The following is a 16,110-nucleotide window of genomic DNA, read 5'->3' as shown; positions in this document are numbered from 1 at the left end:
CAGTCAGGTAAAGTATTGCTCTTTTTTTCTCTGGGGAATAACCCTAGGGGCCTTTAATGTGATTATCCGGGAAAGAGAGAATGTGGTCTCCAAACCTAGCCAATAGGAGGGCGGAGACAGCCAGACAGCAGCCAGTAGCAGCCTGAAAGCTTCCGTGGGACCAGTGAAAGAGAGGCCAGCAGATGCCCCATTAGAGAGAACATCCCTATCTTTTGTTATGCTATTGCCTCTCCATCCTGTCTGTTTTACAGAGCAGCTGCCAAGGGCAACCACCTCTTTTTATAGCTCACCCTCTCATGTTGCTTGTTGATGGTATTGCAGAGACAGGGAAACCAGAAAAAATAAAAGACAAAAATAAATAGTCACACAGCTCAGTTGGTTGACCTCCTCTGTCTCTCCTCTCCCTGCCTTTTGGCGTCCTCTGGCTTCCCTCCTCTGATGCATGTGTGCTGTTTAAAGCTCCGAGTCTAAAGAGAAAGAGAGAGAGGTCTGACCTCTGGCTTTAAGGTACCAGCAAGTGTATTTAACGTTGGGATCCTCCCCTGCCTTTGTCTGCCGGTGTGTGGCTCAAAGCGGCCCGTTACTTGGGGGTCAGTTCGGGCATCTGCTGCACCCCTCCATACCCCATCCGCCCATCTGTGTGTGCCGCCGTCCTTCTGTCCCACCCCCCGCCTTCTGCTGCCCCCGTGCACACGCCACCATCAAAGGCCCAATAAGGTGCACACCGACCCTGCCCCCACCGGCCAAACTTCTCTCCCCCATCTTCTACATTGGCGAGGGCTTGGTACTGAAAAAATATGCCTAAAGTAAAAAGTGCGTGTGTGTGTGTGCGCGTGTGCATCCGTGCGTGCGTTTGTGTGCGCGTGCATACGTGTGATGAGGCAACATTTTAAATATTTCAGCCCTGAAGCGTTCGCTTGTAATCGAAACCTGAGGATATATATGTTTACACAAAAAGGAGAGGCTGTGTCTTGTGCTCCCTCTTGCTTTTCAGATAGAGTGCATTGGGCTGCTTAGTGTCTCTCCCAGGCTGTGGGCCTTTCCCCTCCTAATCAAGATGGAAAACACCTTGCGCCGGCGTGCCTGGGGGTCATGCTGGAGGTAATCAGAGGGAGCGGGCAGGGAGCCCACCTGGGTCCAGGATCCAGCTCTCCACTTTGTTTTAAAATCTGAGAAGAGAAAATCTGACAGGAAACATTCCTATCATGAAGTAGCTGTGACTTAAAACAGATTTTTTTTTTCTTTTAAAGTAGTAGCTGCAGTGAAAAAAAATGCTATGGGGTAACACAGACCAGGTATTTAAAGTTGTTTTGTTGTTCAGAACTAAAACTAATTCCATCAGAAAACAACACGGGTAGAACATGTTGCAGATAGACTGAAACAGGGTCATATTATGAAACAATCATTTCCTGTTGTCACTCGTCCCAATATCAGGAAGCAGCTCCAGTCAGTGCAAGTGTCTGCTTCATTACACCAGCATGTTCTAACACAGCAATTATCTCTACATCCATTACAGTAGCATTTTCAGATATAGCAGTTATCTCTACATTCACTGTACCAGCATCTCCAGACACAGCAGTTAACTCGTAAATCATATGTGAACAGATATGCAGTTATGAAGAGGATCTTTCAAACTGGTATACATTCTTTATTATTAATGTAACATGCACAGATTCTTTGATAATTGCTGACAAATTGAGAAAGCTCACATGAGAGAAATGACTGTAATTGAAATATTGAATTTATTTTCCAACAGGAGATGATAAGGTGATGATAAGGGCGGCACTGATAAAAATGAAAAGGACCATTTCTGTCTTCCCCAGAGCCAAGTTGTGTTTTCATTAGATATTGGAAAGCTGCCTGCACTGCACTTGGAAATACATTTGAAATCTTGCCTATGTACGACAGACTCCATGCACCAGTACTTACATCTGAGGTTTAACGGCATTTTAAAGAGGCAATGTGGCTTACAGATGTGAGGTGTCAGAAGTATTTGTATAAAACATTCCCTAAATTTCCTCAGAAAGCCTCTGTCCCTTGCCAGAGCCAATATAAGAGTCCGAATGTAAGTTGTCCTACGCATAAAGATTAAATAAACACCATTCTCTCAGAGCTCCCCTCGGGGATCTTCAATGGTAAGATAACAGCATGGTGAGGAAGAGCCTGCTGTAGCCGACCACACCCAGCAAAAGAAAGAGGGCCAAGGGCGACTCTGCAGCCCCATGAAAACCCCACAAACACAGAGGTGGAAAAGGCAGAAAGAAATCACCCGGATTCTGGAGGGAGAAACCAGAAAGTGTGGTTAAGTGTCCACACAGATAAACTGACCAGTGCCAGGGCACACTGTAGGACCTCTCAGACCTTGGTTTTTGTCCCAAGCAGATTGACGCACCGCAATGCGGGCTGAAATTAAGGGGAACAGGTTTAGAAAGAGGAAGAGCTGGTTTGGCTGTAGTCCCGTAATGAAAGCTCAGCACGTGGTGGGGGTTGGGGGTGGTGGGGGGGGGGGCGGGGGGTTTGCGAGGGACCTGACTGGGCTTGATGGATTAGAGGCCAGAGGAATGAGCATGTCTCCATAATGCCGCAACACCCAGGACCTGTTGCTGGAGGCCAGGGCGGGAGATCTGAGGAATCTGACCGACTTTGACATTTCGATTCTCCATTTTAACAATGCATATTATCTTTTAAACTTAAGATCATGTGCAAGATGTGCCCGGGGATGTACATGAGTACCACATCAGGAAGACACTTGACCAGTCATCCCAGTATTGCATGTACAGTCAATGTTCAGTCAGGCATCAACGTAAGCCTTGAGAAACAGTTGTGTAGGAACCAAAGTTCCTACAAGGGTCCCGACCCCAACTATGTTGCCTATTACAAATATAAAGCGTAAAAAGAAAAGCATTTAAAGCATTGTATATTTTATGTGACTGGAGTTGTTGCCTTTATACCACATATACTTATGGCATGTCCTCTGTGTCGCACTGAACACATAGAGGAGTCCTCTGCCAGGGCCCTTCACTTTCTTTGTCTTTCCAGATGAACGTAGCACCAGATTTAATCTGACTGCAAAAGTGTTTCTCCTTAACTTTGAATGATACAATTAGTACTCTTCTCCTACCCGCTTGTGTGTTTTGTCCTTAACTTTGAGTGATATAATAGATAAACATTTTTAGTTGATTTCATTGACTGCTGAACTCAGAATATTGTGTAAAACATTGAAAAAGAAACAGTTGTTCAAGAATCATTAGTAGGAATCAAGGCTCAAGATAAAACACATTGCAGTTAGATTGAATGGAGACCTTTGTTTATTCTATTTATTTTCCAGGAAAGAATGATTTTTAACATGTTAAAGGCCACTTCATTGTTACATCCACAACATTATCACTTCAGTGGACACTGAAATTTAAGATAAATTTTATCAGAGTAATGAATGAAAATTAATAACGTGACAGTCTAAATGAGTGACTCAAAGTTAAGGACAAAAACTGCTTTATTTTTAGATTGAATTCCACACATAATCACGATGACTGTTTTTTTTTTTTTTTTTTGGGGGGGGGGGGGGGGGGGGGTGCATTGCAGTTCCTCTTAACTTCAAGTAATGAAACAAGATTTTAAAGCATTTTACATTGCTTTCTCCATTCATACATGTCCTCATCATTTTGATGGTCACTGTAAATTCTGAAGAATATTGTGGGAGAATCTGAACTATTGGATGTTTTCTTACATACATTACTCAAAATGAAGGACAATATACCTTAGTGTTTTTATTAAAAGCTCTCCCTAGCAATGCATCCCAATTATTAAAGAGACAATAAGTTAAAATGAATCAGATCAATCATGTTCACTTCTCCTGAAGAGTATGAAATTAGCCTTGTCTGCTGGAGTAACACGCACGGATTGGTGTGTTGTTGTAATAAAGATATGAACATCCTATTACTGTTCAACGTAATACTATTATAATTGCCAGGCTACGCCTGATAGTGTACATGGAAACAATCATTTTCGAAGCTTTTCATACCAAACTGAGAGACATTGCAGTGTTAAATAAACCTCACCCAGCAACAGCAAAGTCAGCTCAGAATGTGCCGTGCATCATGTATACTGACACATGTTGAAGGCGGGCCATTTATTCCCACATTATCCTGTTTACCATATGTGTACATTCCGATACGTTTACAGACAGCTATATAATGGTATGTTCACTTCTGAGTAGTTTACTGGAGGACCGAAAATGTATACAATACACTTTGGAAAATAACACTCTTGGAGCAGAAGAGGATATACATGCAGTGAACATGTCTATGTAGAACTATTGTTTATTGGTACAAGCAAAAATGTAAATGTGTTGGCGAAAGACCTGCATCCGTTCAGGAACATAAAATAAAGGGGGGGAAAAATCATGTAAGTTAATTTATTAAACATTGACGCGAAGCTCAGTGAGGAATCACACACCATTCATTGAGAGCGACGGTAAATGGAGGAGAAATTGTCTTGATCAACACCGACAACGTGTTAGTAACAGCAATGTAACTGAGGTCCGCAAATAATTTTTGTAATACACTCTAAAAAGATTTTAAGGACACATTTTCTATCATATTGCGAAAAGAGCGGGGAAATAAAACTGAATGGCTAATCTGCAATTCCAGCACATTTAATGGTAAAAGCTTTGGATATTGTCATCAAGATCTGACATCGCTGAAATGAAATAAGTAGTGTGATAGACTGATTGATCGATATGAGTCTGACCTTTACAGCTGCAAGTATTATACAGTCATTGAAACAGAAACAGTATATTAAAAGACAAATCATCTTCGCCTTTTATCGTCTGACACCAGTGCAAGACACAATACAAGATTTCTTTTTGACAAAAATAAACAGTAATCTAATAATAAAATATAAAGACAGGTAAAATGTTAATGTTGATGTGTCTGTGTGAATCATGACGTATTGGACTCGTAGGCTTCACTCCGTACCACGAAGGGCTATTGTGAGGGTATCTTCACGTAAGAAACACGTTAACTTAAATCGAAAGCTTGTCTCCTCCATTCCACAGGTACTACATCATATAATTCTTGGAGGGAGGGGTGATTAAGCCATCAGAAGCACACGAGGAGTGCATTTTTTCGATTTATTAGTACAGTAATAGTGCGGAATATTATCCATTAAAATATATAATTGAAAAAGAACTTTACACTCTACTTGAATGCACCTCAGAACTCAGAGCCTATATAACTATGAGGTAGACATCAATAATTGTGTTTCCACCCTCAGTACAGAATATTGAATACAGTTTAAATTAATCGTATCAACGTAGGAAATACATGATTATCATGAAACTGTACAGCACAAATAATAAAATAATAATAGAATAGAAATTATAACGATTTGAGTGCATATAAAGGTATGTACATTTATAAGAAACGTAGTTGGTCATTTCTCCATTGTTGCACTTGTAGAGTTTAAATATACAAATATTTACAGCTCAAATTATGAACAGCAGTGCATTCAAAGCTAATGTGCATTTAAATATCATCTCGCTAGCGAGTCTCTATCAGTGGAGTTCTCACGGAAAACCTTTCCACCTCACGACGCGGATATCGACAGCTTGTTATGGAAGTGCGTGTGTAAAGATGCAAAAGTTGTACACAAGTCAACAAATCGTTGAGGCTTCGGGTTTTTTTGCGTGCCTTTATGACACAGTTATGAGATCCCACCGTGTCGCGTTGTGCCTTCGCATAGTTTTTAGATGTCCAGACACAACACAAAATTTCAACTCGAGTTTGTTTTTTTTCCAAAACCATGCTGTTCTTCGACGTTTCTCCCGGTCTCGTTTAGTCTTGCAGCTACCGAAGGTCTTTTGCAGCGGTGGTTTGGGTGTTGAGCTCAGGGCCTGGAAAGCGGGGCGCTGAACAGCACCCTCGCGCTCTCATTCCATCACATCTCATTTTATGTTTGGTAGATTACATTCACCTTTTCAAAAGGCAGCAAAGATGTCTCGATAATTCAAAGGGAAACGTGATGTGGCCTAAACTTTATTGGACTCTAACAACTGTCAATCTGCCCATTTCCACCGGTCCCCGCGAGCGTGACCTTGGAAGGCACTGCAGCTTTGCTTCTCCCTTAGCTTAAAGGGCCACAGTTTGAACAGGTGTCTGTTACTGCATTCTTCGATAGGCCAACAGAAGATGGCTCAACGCAATCCTCATTTGTCCAGATGTAACAAGCACAACGTGACTAGAATGATGGTCTTCGTTCCAGATCCTGCATTTCTTTAAGTGGAAATAGTGTCCTATCAACAGGAGAGGACTTAAGTGACATATGGGGCCGTACCATATTTAGACAGGCTGCCTAACCATCTGAGAGCATCCACGTGACAATAAATAAATGAAATTGCTTTCACCAGATGACAGACTGAACTTGGATGATTTTAACACGTAATTATACATACATAATTAGATAATTTTGCGGCTATTATGCGAGAGTTAAACGAGCTTAAATTGACAGAATAAATACGTTTGCATATATTGCAAATAATGCATTCTATTTAGACATCCCTTTTGAATATTAATGAGGCACACGTGGTGTGGCAAAACGCAAGAGTCCTGGCTCCAAACACCAACTGACACGGCTGTTCCTTCTCTCCGGACCGGCCCATAGCTTTTGTTTTGCGGTTTTAGACTCATATCTCCAAGTCTCTAGAGGGAAAAACGCTACCTGCAGCCACACTGTTCGACAACCATGTCCTCGTATTGTTTGTACACAACGTTATTGCCGGAGTCAATGTAAAGTATACTGATGGGACTCAGTTTAGTAGGGACGCAGCAGCTTGGTGGCGTGCTATTGGGATCCATAGAGTTCATCAGAGTTTGAATGATTGCGTGGTTTGTTGGTTCTAGGTGCGATCTCAAAGGGAAGTCGCACACACCCTCGCAGTGATAGGCTTCGTAATCCAATGGAGCAATGATCCAATCGTCCCATCCAAGTTCTTTAAAATTCACATGTAAAGCTTTTTTACTGCATCTCGATTTGGACTTTTTACCGTGTCTTTTCCCGTGCCGGTTGCTTAAAGCAGTCCTCCGCCTGCGTCTGGCTTTGAACTGAAGGCCGCCTTCGTCTTCAGTTTTCCGCGAGCCACGAGACTTTATCTTTTCTTTCATCTCATTGAAGAGGTTCTCCCTCTTCTTTGACCTTGTGAAAACCACCAAAATCGCCTTCTCTTGCTGGTGACGGTCGCTTCTATCAAATCCAAGCTGTTTTAAGTCTATTTCCGTGTCAGATTTACCAAGAGTAGCCCTGAGTTGGACACAAACCTGGTTCCCTGATGCAACATGATGGCGGTTTTTAAACATTTCCCACACATCCAAAACTTCCCATCCTGGTCCTCTAGAATCCTGGAGATCAAGAGATATGGAATCCAGTAGCCGCTCTGATCGACAGGAGAGTAATTGAATGCCATAGAGACCTGTCTGAGACGTTTGGAAATCCCCGGGCACTTTTCTAAATATCCTTAATTCAGCTCCCACCAGCTCCTCTTTGTCTGAAAGGGTTGAGACATCAAACAGATACTTTTGTCTTCGCAAAGGAGAGTGCAAGAGATCGTCTGCAAGATAAAAGAAATAATTGCAGTCAGATTCACTTAGGGTGTACAGTGTTCAGAAGGCAGTGGGGGCGGAGGTCACGTTCTGACAGCAAAGTTCATTTTGTTTGTCTTATTTTCCGTTTTTCAGTAGGCTTCCCATTCAAAACTTAAAATAAGTCAAGTTCATGTTTACTCTATCTGCAACAAGGTGCCACATATACACGTATTTACCTTATTATTATTATTATTATTATTATTATTATTATTATTCCATCTAAAAATCCATCTTTATGCACAATTGTGTCAGCTGTCGCAGGGGACAATACACACATTTTATGCATGCATACTATTGCATAGATCTCATTGCTGTTATGCGTGTTGTGTTTTTTTTTTTCTTTCTTTCTTTCTCCCTTTTGCGGATCAGGATTTCTGTGATTTGTACGTTCAGCATTATGACCTCCGTGGGGCATGAACAGGTTAACGTAATAAAAAATGTTGTATTAGGACTCACTTACGTCTTGGTTGTTGTATCGTTAAGCAAAACGCTTCCATTAATTTGTTCTAGCAGAATATGTCTCACTGGATACGGGCATTTGCTAATCAAAACGAATATAATTGTATCATGAACTTATTAAACAAATTGTTGAGGCAAACACATAGCAACATTATTCTAAAATAACAACAGGTGCAATTTGAATGTGTCCGTTATCTTAGGGGCCCTACTGCATGCTACCTGATGGACAAATTACTATGAACAGGTAATTTAACTAGTAGGACTTAATCGTTTGCAAGCTGTCAAAATGCATTACCCACTTTCATCTAACCTTTAGAATATTTTGAAACTTAATACACTAATAAATATTGCAATGTTTATTAACTGAGCAGTATTGACATTGAGCTCGGCAGACAATATTGATATTTAGTATAGGGCATCGGGTTTCATTTCGAGTTTCCATTTGTTGGAACATTTAACTAGAGAAGAGTGTTTTAGCTCATGAAAACTATACTGTACATAGTAAATCACAATTAAAACAAACAAACAAAAAATCACTCCAAAAGTTATACTCTAAAAGGCTTTGGAATACCACAAGTGAGGTGCATTTCTTCAAAAGAAAGAGAAGTCCTGCCAAACAACGCGCAACGAATTATAACTTGAGCAGAGGAGATTCCGATTTCATATTGTGCGTTTTAAATTTGTAAAAGTCTTGTTCACAAGGACACAAATATACACAGGGTTATTAAGAACTTAACACAACGTAGACTAATAGATTCCCAGCACGCCTCAGTGACATGTGAAGAGGTCTTTCTGTAACACAGGTAACATGTGAAACATTAGCGCAAAAATAAATCGGCACAAAGTCTTTCTTTGCTACAAAATGTGTGTTTCATAGTTATTGACAAGATTTACACTGACATTTTTTGCAAATAGTTTCTAGGTAATGATGGCAATAATGCAATGATTTGAAGTGCAGAAGTACACGGATAAACAAACCAACAGATACATTACTTTAATTCTTCAAAAATGCAAGGCCTCTTCGGTCTGCTCTGTCGGCATTTCACCAACTCCTCATTTCCCTTTAATTTCCCTATCGGCTATTTAGATTACATCAACAAACTTAAGCGACCATGTAAACGAGCAGATGCCAATCAAGTACTATTTTACGTTATAGTCCGACGTTTTACCCCTCCCACAATTAGCCCAGTTATTGCCTGAATAGAACAATTTATCCAAAAACATTTACACAACTGTAAAATAGAGGCGCAAGGGCCCCGGCGATAGGACGCCAAACAGTACTAAACTAATCCACTCAATTAATGTAGCCTTTCATTCTTTATACAACAGGCCTACACTGACTTAGTCCTGGGCAAGTAAAACAATTCTTTGCGTTTTGCAAATTATATGTGTACAAACAAATATGTATGTATGGAATCTATATTTACAATACATGTGTTGCCAGTGAACAATTTATCATATTAATGTTACATTTTCATGACGGCATTTAGATGCCACTTTGCATTTTCGTTGTATCAAAATGTTTTTGTATATACGCAAGATACGCAAAGTGGGCTCCTTGTTATAAAACAAATCGTTTTTACCAAATGATCAACTTGACTAAAATTTTATGAACCTGGGCAAAGCAAATTAAACTGACTGAAATATATTGCAAAAGTCCATCTTTAAGAAATTCCGGAAGTTTCTTTTTCCCCAACTCACGTGTTTTGTAAGCAATTGGATCTGAGGTTATTGAAATTAATCCTAAAACAAGTAAAGCTGCACACAAATATAAATTACGCAATGGTTTTTGTTAATCTTTTAGTTCCACAGTTCTAAAGTAAATTAATTTAAGGCATCCTGATTTGCTTTTTGTCTTATATATGAAACTTGATTTGGAAAAAAAGAACATACGTAACCTCACAGGAGAAAAATACTTTTAACAACGATTACTTGGCCTCTTGCTTTTTCTTTGGTTAATTTGCCTTGAAATTATAACATTGTTACAGTTTGCAAAGTGTTTGTTTGTAAGCTAGCTACCGAATTATTTTTCCCCTCTGTACGTGAACCCAACAGAGTTAAATAATAAAAGTAGATTGAAACCTTGTGTTTGTTTCAGTCGCTTTGCGCGTCTGGTCTGCATTAGAGGTTTTTATAAGAGCTCAAACAAATCGAATACAAGGTCACCAAATAATTAACAGTTGTGAATTCCCTCCTTACCCATTAGAATACTTCCCTGCTTGTATTTCATTTCCCTTCTGCCAACGATAACATTCCCAGTTCAAAAGTGCCCGTACTGATTATGGCGAATTAATTCCACATATTGTGTATTGTGCAATACAGTAGTTTTGATTTAAATCATCCTAGTTAGACTGTATAAAACATCAGATGTCGCTTCTCGGTAATCCTCTAAACAAAGTCATAAAAAGTAATTTATTCGCACAATTAATGTAATTATGCGTCGAAGAATGTGTTTGGCCTATTATTTGTTGCTTGCACATGTACTGCTGTATTTTGTGTTTCCAAATGAGGATGTTCTATGTTTCCATAGAACGCATGTTTTGACTTTGATCATTACCAAAAGTAGACATATAATTGACTACAGTTGTCTCGTGGTCCAATACGGGTTAACGGTTATGTTTTTGTTTTTTGTTTAGTTTTTTACTTTTGGAGAAAATATTTTGTGCGTAAACATGTTTTCTATTCGTGAGTGTGTGTGTGTGTGTGTGTGTGAGAGAGAGAGAGAGAGAGAAAGAGAGAGAGAGAGAGACAGAGAGAGAGGGAGAGAGGGAGAGCGAAAGAGAGCGGGAGGGAGGGTGAGAGAGAGTAGTACTGCGGTTCCCGAGGCCAGCGAGCACCATCTGCGTTTTAATGAGTTACTTCAAGTGCCAAAAGTAATTTTCATACATTCAGCTAGTTCTTGTCTGATCTTGCGACCGTAACGAACCCAAATCTATGAAGTTCTGATCTATTTTACATCAAGGATTTCCTGCTTTACTTTGAGTAAAACTGTTTATTTTTCCAAAAAGATGTGTTGGATGGAAACTCTTCTTGATAAAATCTATAACATGAATGGGTCTGTTTAAAGTGCATGAAGTTTAAACAAAAGCCATCACCTTCAACGAACCCTGGCTTGTATACTTATCTAAGTAAGCGTAATATTGTCCTCCCTCAATACCGAAATGCAAATTCGCGAAATCTTTTTTTAACACAGCATATGTGAAAATGAACAGATTTGAGCTGCCTGTTCGACTTCTGATTTAAACTGAAAAACTGATGAAAGACATATTCTGGACAGAAGTAAACCTTCAACACATGAGCTTGGATAAACCTTGACAGAAAAGGCTATTGAGCATAGAGAACGGAAGAAAAATAATTTTCCGCAATTAAAGTGGCGGTCGCGCAGGGAGGTGGGCAGTAAAATAGTAACCACTTCATAGGAACGGAAGTTCTCTTTAATTTTTATTTTGGTGATGTGCCATTGGCTGAGCTAGTTCATTATGGGAGAATAGACAGTGTTTGATATGTTATGACATGAACACTCAATTAGATCACTGAGTTCAAATACTCCAATCAGCGGTTCGATGCTAAGCAACCCTCAGAAGGTCCAGCAGAAGGTCACAGCCAGTGACACATCAAATCAAAATCAGTGGAGAAAGTGAGGCTTTTTTTTAATCAAACCCGTTCAGAATTCACCCCTTAAAGCCGAAGTCTTTATTTACCGAGGGGAAGGAACGCCAGTGAAGTTAACTGATAGCTTTTATTTTCCTACCCAAGATAAACTCAGCTTACATGCCCTCCTTCTTGCCTGTGTGTTTAGCTTGTTTGTGTTTATCTTTCTTTGTTAGCGCGCTTTATTCTGTCAAATCATTCAGTTACACAGCTAGGTAACCTCAACCACCACTACCATCCACACCGACCCCCCAGCACCCCCCTCCCCCCCCCCCCCCCCCCCCCAAAAAAAAAAAAATACAGAGTTTGTATTATATGAGTTAATTAAATAATTATAAAATCCATATTCGAATTGTATTTGTAGATATAATTGTAGGCTACTGCAAGAATTGGAATGCTTATGCATTTCAACAATTTTCCGAAAATAGCCAACTAATATTATTTTATACGTTACATTTAGGCCTACATTACATTATATCGCCTTCAAGTTCTCTTTCCAGCACTTCGTATATATATTGTGTAGATTCCACAATTTAAAAAAAAAATAAAAACCTTTCACGCACTATTTAAATAAACCGGTAAACAAATTACACATACAGCATACAACTTTACAAGGCTGAAATACATCTTGAGGAGACAGACTTCCCTGTATTTCAACAGGCAGCAAGCCCTACTATCGCATTAAAAAAGCCGGTCGCACCTTGACTAAATGCGATTGTCAGGTTGATGCGAGCAGGTTCGATTTCTTGCACGCGAGGAGAGGGAAAATAATTAACTGCCTTTATTTAGAACGAGTTTAAATGAGTGTTTATTAGCGTTTTGCTGCCATCCTACTTGGAGGTCAGTGCAAGTCTAATACAACTTTATACAGTACACCGATGTGTAGACCGGTGACCATTTTTAAAAATGTCCCAAGTGTTCAAACGAATCGTATGTGATGATAAAACTATATGTATCGGTCATAAGGACAGTTTAAGTCCTAGTGCATGTCAACAAGACCGAGAAACATAGCAGACTTCTAAATAATTAATCAATTAATAATCAAATACTGAAATGGGTGGCTATCACTAAACCACGGTATTTTTGAACAAGTATATGGCTACGTTATCCGGTTTTTATGAGCTTTTATTTACGAATAGTTTAATCTGTCAACTAGTTAAAGCTCGTGGCACAACACGTTTGCGGCGAAAACCAAAAGTTACTCGACCTTTCAAGTTACTCGACCTTTGCAAAGTTCTTCAAAAATCGAAGCTGGTAAGAAATGATCATGTAGATGTGATGTTGTGGTGTAGGTGTTCTGCTATTAATGCCCGGTAAACGCAAATTCGGAGTAAATTCAACACTAATTGCAACAACAAGATGTTCACGGTGGGGAAATAATCATCTTAGTTTGACCAACCTTTTCCTCGGTCTACAAAACTTGTTATGGTGTTCGCAGACTTTGACGAGCGGAACAAACTTGCGTTTAGTCCCAGTTTTTCAGCAGCAGAGTACGTCCTGTATATCGATAGCATGTAATCATGGGGTACAATGGCGTCTTTAAACTCATCGTGGTGATGGCTTTGGCTCGCGGAGGATGCGAAGATTTCTTTGAGGAATTTGGGGGACTTCTGTCCATCATGTAGGATCCTGGTTCCCTTGTTCCTCCTTGAGACAGAGGGGGGGAAAATAGCAGCTGACTGAAAACACGGTAAATCCCAAAGAAAGATGAATAGGAAGTAGAAGGCTGTAGCCCGACAGGCATCCATGGTAATGGTGTCCAAAAAATATTAATTTGAGGCACTCTCCACGGTGAAGCCGGTTTGATCGCTTGAAGAAAGACAGCGGTCAGAGCTAGACTTTCCGTCCACTAGAAAAGTGCGCTCTCCACTACTCCGTAGAGCGGCGCCTGCTGCATCCACCGAGAGACACGCCCACTCACAAACGCTCCTGTATTTATTGGAGAACTTTTTTCTCCACTCTTTCTATCCAGTTTTTAAAGCAGCGGACGAACACCTCCGGCTGATGAGGCGGGCAATGTTTCCTCGCTTGCGCCGTAAGCACTACCAAAGGATGACATGCTCCCAAAGACCTTGCCACAAAGACTTATCCACTATTAGTATTGTTTACTATTCCACAGAAAGATTCTCAGGAATGTGTAAAATAAACACAAGGTTAGCCATTTAGAGGTATTTCTAAGCGGAGGATTTCTGAATGAATGGATGGATGAATTGATAAGCGCATTATTAATTATTGACGTTTATTGCTAGCTGAGACAAGAGCTACTATTGACGATACCGCCATGTCCTTTTACAGGACCTATTTGAAGTTGTTTATACGATGCAGTTAATATAAAAATGTCTTCTACAGACAGGCACACAGTTCGTAGAATGCAGCACAATAGCGTACCCATGCCATGTATCTAAACATAAATGCTAACTCAACATCAAATTCAATCTGGTAGCGCCTCAGAATATGAGGACTCCCCATCACTTTAAACAGCTATGGACTCAAAGCCGCTCAAGTAGATCTACATGAGTTTAAGTTGAATTGTCTGGATATACCGCGAGCTGCAGTCACTTGTTTGCTATTTCAAACAGCTTTATTCTGTGGAGCTTGTCCACTTCAAGGTCAGCTTCTTGTGACCTTTTTTCTGTTTTATAGAGGTACAGACAATGCTTACCATCCGCAGTGCCTAAACGGTCACAGAAAAAAAAAAAAATTCACGTGTTCGTTATTTTCTACATTGTCATTGTCAGTCTGCCTGACAAAGTTATATTACACCAACAAATCTGTATAGGCTATGCCACCTTACAGCATTACAGTAGCTAGATATAATTTAATCTAGGATATAAATTAATACATAATCTATATAATTTAATCTACATATTTAACGTATAAAATGGGGTTTGTCTCTAATAAGGATTTGCGGATGGCACTTTCTAAAACACTACTATGAAAACGAGGAAGGTAATACTAGATATTATGTCTACTGAAAGGAACTAAAACTATTTTACTTAATAGCGTGGATGCACACAAGAAATGAGGAATATCTTCGAAATTGTGCTATGTAACCAATAACCGTTTCATTTTAATGGCGTCTACTGCCCTCCAGCGGCCTTTCCACGAACGACAAGAGAGTGCGCCAGATTTAGGACGTGTAACATTTTGGTTCTAACGCGTTGACTAGACTACATAACCAAGAATGCACAAATTGTTACATGACTAGTAAAGGTAATCCACACGTCAGTATGAACATTAGATTTTCATTAGCATTTTTAAATACATCTTTATTTTAATACATCTTTATTTTTCAGAATACATTAGTAGGTATGGCTGTAGGTGGTTAATATATTTCGGAAATGTTTCCATTCTGTCATAGTGTGGCTAATCTAAAAATGATGCCAAAACATAATATAGGAAATCAAATTATACTGCCCCGTGGAAATCTAAATACCTAAAGTCTTAAAGTGAAAATACGACGGGAAAACACAGGATACAGGGGTCATTGATTAACCAATTGTAGTGTTTGCAGGGTATCACAGTGACAAGGTCTTGCTGGGTGATAAGATTAAACATTATTTGCAACAGGAAACAACGGTGGGCAGCCTTCGACAGTTCCTCACAAGTGCCACGGTATCCTTGCGTTTATACACTTAGGGTATCCTGTGGGATCAGTCCACAATGGAATTATACAGAGAGGTTTAGTTAGTTTTGTTGTTGTTAATTAAGTTTTTAATTAAATTTTCTCGAGTTGAATGGCTATATCCATTGGGCAAAACAGGACGACGGTTCAATGTAAGAAACGACTTCTGTCGGTTTTTTTCATGACATCGAAAATGATGTCTGTCAAACCGGCACACAAGATAAAGGAAAAGGAATACATCAGTGTGTGTGTGTGTGTGTAGGCCTAATTGAGCTGTAGAACAGAGTGCGGTAGCAAATTTTCAGGGGGTTTGTCATGAGTTATTTAGCTTACTAAGCCAGACTTGTCCTTTTTCCTTTTGTCATTCAGTTAACCATCACTTGCCGACTTCTATTTACGGTGTTCTGTTGAATTTTAATCCTCCCACTAAGCTTTATTTGCGACATAGGATAGCAAATTGAGCTTGCCTCTACCGTCAATTACACAGTTAATGTTCATTCACTTCATGTTAACTCTTAAAATACAAGATATAGGCCTATTACATGTGATCAATGCACAAAGTGGCGGACTGAAGTGTCGGTTCTCGGCAGTTTTGTCCCTCTCCTACGGCTGTGGACAGAAAACAGGACAAACAAAAAAAAGCTTTTTTTGACATCTTGACAGTCAGCAGCCGGAGTGGGTGGGGGATCTAGCACCGATGTGCATTGCTTTTCATTTGGACGGAATATTTCATTAGTT

General features: G+C 39.8%; 1 protein-coding gene across 1 annotated transcript; it reads right to left on the bottom strand.

Moving 5' to 3' along the window:
* Window positions 1-6,713: 6,713 nt before the first annotated feature.
* Window positions 6,714-13,574, bottom strand: gdf6a (growth differentiation factor 6a). The gene is made up of 2 exons (XM_036539760.1): window positions 13,147-13,574; window positions 6,714-7,603 (listed from the first exon to the last, which is right to left on the bottom strand). The coding sequence occupies exons 1-2, from the start codon at window positions 13,493-13,495 to the stop codon at window positions 6,714-6,716; spliced, it is 1,239 nt and encodes a 412-aa protein (XP_036395653.1). The 5' UTR covers window positions 13,496-13,574.
* Window positions 13,575-16,110: the final 2,536 nt, after the last annotated feature.

Source organism: Megalops cyprinoides, chromosome 10, assembly GCF_013368585.1.
Source record: "Megalops cyprinoides isolate fMegCyp1 chromosome 10, fMegCyp1.pri, whole genome shotgun sequence".
NCBI lineage: Eukaryota > Metazoa > Chordata > Actinopteri > Elopiformes > Megalopidae > Megalops > Megalops cyprinoides.
This window is presented reverse-complemented; position numbering and strand designations above follow the sequence as displayed.